This window comes from Lutjanus erythropterus, chromosome 11, assembly GCF_056507025.1.
Source record: "Lutjanus erythropterus isolate fLutEry1 chromosome 11, fLutEry1.hap2, whole genome shotgun sequence".
Classification (NCBI taxonomy): domain Eukaryota; kingdom Metazoa; phylum Chordata; class Actinopteri; order Lutjaniformes; family Lutjanidae; genus Lutjanus; species Lutjanus erythropterus.
In genome coordinates, this window is record NC_139327.1 from 24007896 (window position 1) to 24015568 (window position 7673).

General features: G+C 35.5%; 1 protein-coding gene across 2 annotated transcripts; it reads left to right on the plus strand.

The window, feature by feature from the left end:
• The first annotated feature begins 806 nt into the window (after window positions 1–806).
• On the plus strand, window positions 807–5526 carry sumf2 (sulfatase modifying factor 2). 2 transcript variants are annotated; one of them, XM_084729741.1, is made up of 9 exons: window positions 807–908; window positions 1001–1154; window positions 1238–1352; window positions 2800–2844; window positions 2922–3072; window positions 3447–3502; window positions 3914–3998; window positions 4372–4513; window positions 4621–5526. In XM_084729741.1, the coding sequence occupies exons 1-9, from the start codon at window positions 818–820 to the stop codon at window positions 4721–4723; spliced, it is 942 nt and encodes a 313-aa protein (XP_084585867.1). In that variant the 5' UTR covers window positions 807–817; the 3' UTR covers window positions 4724–5526. The 2 variants fall into 2 exon arrangements, with proteins under 2 accessions (XP_084585867.1, XP_084585868.1); XM_084729742.1 differs by having other exon boundaries at window positions 1004–1154.
• The last annotated feature ends 2147 nt before the right edge of the window (window positions 5527–7673 follow it).

Consider the following 7673-nt stretch of genomic DNA (forward strand, 5'->3'; position numbering starts at 1 on the left):
TATGTAGTTTATCTATTATACTTAGCCGCTCCTTGAATAGAGCTTTAGAGTATCTCTTCTGCCACTGCATTTAATACATAAACAATATTAAGTCATAACTACAAACTGTTCACAGATTGAAGAAAGTGCTGGATGCTCTTAGTATAAAAAATGTTCTTCAAGGCTTTGACTTAGGAAGAAAATGCAGCTATCAAGGAAGGAGACTTAATTCTATTTCTAGATTTGTTTCAGTGTTAGATTATCCTTAATTTTGCATAGATGTTTTTTGTGAGTAATTATTTTGATTGAAACAAATTGTGACTACAGCTTCATATTTCTCTGACACTTTGAAATGTTTCAAGCTAAGGATGTAATTTAGGTGATGCAACAAAGAAGAGAAGAAAAAACTTTATTTGATTTAATATAGTAAGTAAGTAAGTATTCTTTACATGGAGAAATAATACATAAAGAGGATTTAGCACTTGTCTGGTTAAATTTGAAATAAAGCATAGATTTTAATCTTAATTTTACTTTTCTCTGGCTGTCATCCACCTCTTGCCTGTTTTTAATGATCAAATTTCTTCTACATCACATTTTTATAAAGGAATTCATATTACAATCTTAAACAAAAAAAAAAAAGTTAAATGACACTAAAATACTGCAGAGGCGGAACCTTTTATTTTACACGGAACTGGTTTGTTTGAACTCATTTCCGTTGCGACGGCGAAATCTGTCCGACAGAAACGACAAAAATGTCACTATTACATTGAAGTCTGAGAAGTTCTGCCACTAGTTAATTCTTAAACTTCGTACAAATAAATATCTCCTTATCAAATAAATGTTAGTTAAAACTAGCTTGTTAACAATGACCGTTAGAGTAACGTTATTGTCCTCCTGGATGTCTGCTGTGTGTTTACTGACAGCGGCGGGTAAGAAATCACACATTTCTGAACATCTGAAAACGTAAATTATATTAATATTGTATCCTCATGATGGAGACGAGTTTCCCCCTGATATCCAGCAGCAGCAGATGATGAAATGCTGAATATACCAGGAGGAAAAATGTTAATGGGAACCAGTGCAGCCGATGGGAGAGATGGAGAGTCCCCCACCAAGGAGGTCCGGCTGCAGCCTTTTAACATAGACAGATACCCTGTCACTAACGCCGCTTTCAGGTAATAAAACTGACCTTAAAGTGTTTTATTATTAATTAAAATGAGTCAATTAAACTGCTTTCTTGGCCTTCTGTTCTCGACAGAGAATTTGTGAGAGCGCAGAAGTATAAAACTGAAGCTGAGAAGTTTGGTTGGAGTTTTGTGTTTCAAGACTTTGTGTCAGAAGAGCTGAAGAGCAAAGTCACACAGAGGATTGAGGTACTGGGATTTTAGGTTTTGATCTAAAAAAGCAAAATAATTAGACAAATGGAGTTTTAACAATTATTTTCATGATTGTTTTGTTAAAAATGCTCAGCACAATTTACCAGAACCCATAGTTGCATCTTTAAATTGCTTCTTCTGTCCACTCAACAGTCCAAAACCAAAAGACTCTTCTTTTACTATCATGAATGACAAAGAAAGATCAAATCGATTAATCGAATAATTGTTGCAGCTCCTCAGGACAATGCATTTACTGTTAGTCTCTGACATTAGCTGACCATGAATTAATCATTTACTAAAGAAAAAAACAAATATTCCTTGTTTTTAGTTTCCTAAATGTGAAGATTTGTTGCTGCTCTGTTTCACACAGTGGTGGAAAGTAACTCAGTGCATTTCTTCAAGCACAATTTAAAGGTACATTTACTTTAATATTTCTATTTTATGCTTGCTTTATAATTCAGAGAGAAATTTGACTTTTAATATTTTAGTTCATAAATTTAGTTACAAGATACTTTATGGATTTAGATTATTACTAGGGTGTAAATCAAAGTTTCATCATGGTCAGATATTATATTGACTCTTTGGACAATGATACAACATGTCAGAATCAGAATCAGAAATACTTAATTGATCCCCAGGGATAAATTGTTGAATGCTGTTTGCCACAATAGGATTTTGATTCAGTTCAATTCAAGTCAGTCTTTGTCAGTACTTTATGTCACCTCACAAAAAGCAGCCCAATTATGATTTCGCAATTTTATGACTAAACTCTTACAAACATTTGTGACACAGACTTGGCATGGGACTTTCAAAATAAAAGTGTATCTTAAAGATGGCTATATAGATTAATATTTTCACTTTGCATATTATCAACAAAAATGAACACATATTATTATAGATGAAGCCATACAGTAGTATATAAAGTAATTAAAATTAGTCTTATATTTACTAGCTGCATCACTAAGGAATATTTTTTTTACTCCTGGTACTTTAAATATATTTTGATGCTAATGCTTTTTTAAATTTTGAATGCAGAACTTCTACCTGTTATAAAGTATTTCAACATGGCGTTATCGCTCCTTTTACTTAAGTGAATGATCTGAGTACTTCTTCCACTTTTGGTTTTACATTATTGTAATTTAATTATAAATTTCGAACAGTTGGTTGTATAAAAAATCTTAATAATGACATCACTGTGGGCATTATCACTATTTTTTTGGACATTTTGTAGATTAAACAATTACTTAAAGAATAAATAAATCACTGAATAATGAAAACAAAGTCATTCTTTGGTGCTCTAGAAACATTACAAAACATTTAGCTGTTTGCTACACAAACTTTAAACACACTGTTTATGGATAGATAGACTTTATGGATCACTTAACATGTGTAAGGCTATTTCTGGAATAATTTTACTTCTGACTCATTATCTTGTCTTTCCCAGTCTGCTCCTTGGTGGCTGCCTGTAGAACGGGTGTTTTGGAGACAGGTGAGGTCTTCTTCTCTGTTTCTTGTACATGAGCACTTCCTCATTGTCTTTCACTCCTTTGACCTTTGACCGTTCAGCCTGCAGGACCTGGTTCAGGTATTCGGGAGCGCCTGGGCTTCCCAGTGGTTCAGGTGAGCTGGAACGATGCTCAGGCCTTCTGCAGGTGGAAGGACAAGAGACTACCCTCCGAAGAGGAGTGGGAGTGGGCTGCACGTGGAGGGCTACAAGGTGCACAGATTCTACCCTGACAGAGTGATATATACCATATGTTCTGCCATTATTATGAGGTTTTATACCTTACTGACAGTTTGTTCATTTCTACTCTTGACTTATATCCATTAAACAGAATTAGAACTGTGTTTTCATTTACATTCATGCTTCTGATCAATCTGCTCCATCATGGGAGCAGCTCTTCAGAATTTCCTTCGCATTCAGAGGAGGGTTGAATAATTTGCCCTGAGCTACAGTTTGGGTTGTAAGAGAAGTGTCTTAATGCATTATAGAGGAGGAAAGTAGTTTTCATGACCACCTCGCTCATGACTTGTATATATAATTCCATCATTTGCTGTTCTCTTGTCTCTCTCCTACCTCATGTGTTCCAGGTCGGGCTTATCCGTGGGGGAACAAGTTCCAGGCCAACAGAACCAACCTGTGGCAGGTCAGCACACTACAGTAACGCAGAGTGCAGTAGCATTAGCACAGTTAATTGTCGTCATATGATGCTTTAAACGGGGACACTGATGTTTTAGTTTTAAACTGACACTAACATCTGATAGCTTTTCACTCAATTCGGCAGATATTAACACAAATTCGAATGCAAATTGATTAAGCTTTATAAGACTGTCATATCTAAAGGTATTTATGCATTGTTGAAATAGACCTTATGACTTAATTGTATTGCCGGTTGGACTTGTTAACTGGGATGCTTCTAGAAAAATGTTGCAGTAAAAATAAACCATGTTTGGTGTGATTTTACTCTGACTTAAATGTGTGAACACCAACATATATTATGTATAAACATATAGTCATATTAGAAAACATGTTTATCTTTTTTTTCTGTATGTTTTAGGGATCTTTTCCAGATAGAGACACTGCAGAGGATGGATACCATGGCATCTCTCCCGTCACAGCATTTCCACCTCAGAACAGTTATGGTAACTAGAGCCAGACAGATAAATCAGCTATATTGGCCCTTGCACAGCTACATCAGTCTATATCGATATCAGTATATATATAATATGTTTTTCTTTTGTTTTTTTTTGTTTTTTTTTTTCAGATTGTAATGTGGATTGTTTTTTTATTACCAAGTGGTATTCAGTTGGTTGCAATCTACAACCTCACCACTAGATGTCCCTTATCCTACACACTGATCTTTTCATAGCAGTCTGAGTTGCTCTGCTGTGGTTTCAGTCTCTCAAATCTCTATTAGGTCAAAGGAAATATATAAAGAAATATGAAATACTATAAAGGTTGATTTTTGCTATGTGCTTCGTAATACAATGAGAACAACGGTGATTCTGCCCGCAGGACTCTATGACATGATGGGAAACACATGGGAATGGACATCCACACCCTTTCCAGGAGCACAACCGATGTACGTGCTGCGTGGTGCTTCCTGGATCGACACGGTGGATGGTTCTGCCAATCATAAGGCACGAATCACAACCAGGTGAGTGATTTAAAAACAAAACCCTGCACACATTGTATTCCCAGACTTTAAGACCACGGAGCTACTGTGCTGCAGCCCTGACTGACTGATGGTTCTGTGTCCCGCAGGATGGGCAACACTCCTGACTCTGCCTCTGATAACCTGGGATTCAGGTGTGCTTCCAGTGATGGACAGAAGCAAGGGAAGAAAAAAGACAAGACTGAACTGTAGCATCGAACAGGAAGTCAAAAATATCAAGTGAAGGACAATAATGTTCATTTGAACCAACGATGATTCAGGAGTTGTTAATGGGTCATATGACTTTTAAGATGACAGAGAAGAGGAAAAAAGAGAGCGGACCAATTAAATATTAAAGGAGGAATATGCAAGACTTTAGCATTCAGCAAAAGAAAGCATGTCAAATTAGGAGTTAGAGCCATAGATGATATGTTAAATAGGGCGAAACCCTGTTTGATAAGTGGTACAGAGATAATGAGATACATTTTCAGAGTGACTTATTTCTGACTGATTGTTGAAAGTGTTTCAATCATTTTTTAACTGTATATAAAGATGGACAACACGACAGCTCCCCAGAAGTGAAGCCAAAACATTTTGATCGCCTCAGTTTTAATTGATGGGGCAAACATCAAATACATTTTTCCCAAAGATGGTTTCTCTCATTTTAGGTAGTTCTTGTCATGCTAATGTTTGTTCATGGGTTCATTTTTCTGATCAATTTGGTTTTAATTTGTTATTTGATGCTATGAAAACCAGGTTTCATGCTCGTTTCTGGGATATTATGGCTTTAATTATGTACAGTTTGAGGAAGTGGAGCCACGACGTCCATCTTTATTTATGTCAATGATTTCAATTTAGCATGTTTCCTTAATCTCTGATGGCATATCAGTGCAAATATATTACACATTTCTCCTTTAATGATTAACATTGAATACTAATGAATGATGATGGTGACAGGAAGATGTGATTGTAAAAACAAACTTTATTTCTCCTGTGGAGAGCTAAGATTTTTTTTTTTTTTAAAGAATTTGATAAAGAATAAACACAAACATACTGAAACTAACATTCAAAAAAAAAAAATTCCAAAAGAAAAAGTTCCTTGTTTCTGTTTTTTCTTAGTGTAATAGTTCATGTCCCCAAACAATAAAAGTCTCATGCTGATACTTTTACAGGCTTGACTGGAGAAACTTTCTGGAATGTCTCATTGTCTAATGTTACTGAATGGCAGAAATAGGAGACTCTGTCAGCACTGGTCTTCCTTTTACCCGCTGGGAAGCGTCTTTTGTTGAGTGTTTTTATGTGACTGGAGAGTAAATTGGTTCGTTGCTTCAGTCACAGCCTCCTCTAATCCTCTCTTTGTCTCTTTGTTTACTTTCTCATCGCCAGTGGCTGGCTGAGTGGTTGTTTGGGCTGATTCTGTCGACCAACACAGATAAGAAGTTTTATCAAATCAGTTCTGTTTAAGTATCAAGTTACTGTATAAAGAAACACCTTGTTTGTGTTTTTAGGGAGTGATCAAGCACTTCTGACCTGGCCACACAATCCAGACACATTGTTTCGTTGTTAAATATTTACTCAGTGCACAGTGTTGGCAGTTCTGTTATTGTAAAACATAATACCAAATCCAAAAAAAGTTGGAACACTGTAAAATATAAATAAAATACAATTTCTTAATTTGCCAGTCCTTTTGACAAACTCAATAAAAACAGTACAAAGACAACACATTTAATGTTTTACCACATCAACCTCATCAAAAGAGTTAAAAAAAAACAAACACCTGATGGGAAAATTTCATGGTTAAACAGGTTAACTGGTGACAGGTGATTTACTGTTACAAATTTTAAATATGATTTTTTAATTAACTTGTATTTTTTCAGTAAATAAATAATTAGATAAAAATAACAAATATGCAAAACTACATTTAAATTACTATATTTGCTTCTGTTATTATATCCGAACATCCCGATATTTTTATTGAGCACCTCCACAGTTCCGTACTGAATGAAGGTACCTTATTGTAGAAATGTTCAAGTGACATCAATTGGTCTTCTCCTTGAAATTCAGGCAAGAGAACATGCATGCAGACCCCAATATGAAATTAAAAAATTTTTTTTCAATAAAATGATGACTGACATTGCACTGGCAATATGTCAGAATAATGGAAATATAATTTTTAATGTCGTTTTTTTTGCATAGCATTTAGCCTTATTGTTGACTATTATGGCTAAATGCCCTAAACCCTGACACAACAACACTAAGAATGAGAGATGTTCTCTCACCCATTGGTAGATTTCTGTTTTAATTTTTGAAAAAGAGCTGACATATAAATATTGGCACAGAAAAGGCTTCCCACAAGCTCTAATTAGGACTGACCTATTTAGAATAAAATGTAAATAATCAGGGGAAATCAACAGCACTCTGAAGACTGGGTTCACCTGCCTGAGTGGTGTATTATTATGTGGTGACCTACTTTCTGCGAAAGTGTGTTAAAAGTGTGCCGCACAAAAGTTATGTACACAGCTTTAAGAGGAATACCACCAAGCACTGAAGACCGTAAATCCACACAACACCAACGTGAGCCACTTCCTCCTGCTGCATCAGGACAAAAACTAGCTCTGTAATTAAAGTTGGTTAAATTAAATCATGTGACATTTAGATCATGGTACAACATTTGGTGGCCCTCTGGAATGAGGAAGTAAAGAGGAAACAAGTCATTTAACTGGAAGTAAAATATTTGGTAATTATATGTGGCTTGATTGTTATTGTGTTTTGGCTGCCACTTTCAAATCAGCTTGCCTCACACCTGCCAGTAATAAAGTAATAGTAATAAATAAAAAGTCAGTAGGTGCTTCCTGCAACTTGAAGACTAGTATTTAGTTATAAAGCAGGATGTGATGGTGTGTCACTGACTCATCTCTGCTCATGTGTGTGGGAGGTTTGTCACCAAAAATTACCTCTCAACTTCACTGCAAAGAATGACTGCATCTGGTGTTTTCCCCAAAACGGATCAGTTCCAAAAATAAATCGATGAGTAGACTAGATAAGTGTCCGTGGTTTTGACTCTGTACAATGTTTTTTTGAAGAAATGAGGAAAGACGATGTATAAGGTTACAGTAAATGTTTTTACCATTTGTCTAACAGCTTTACTCACGATAAGATAAAA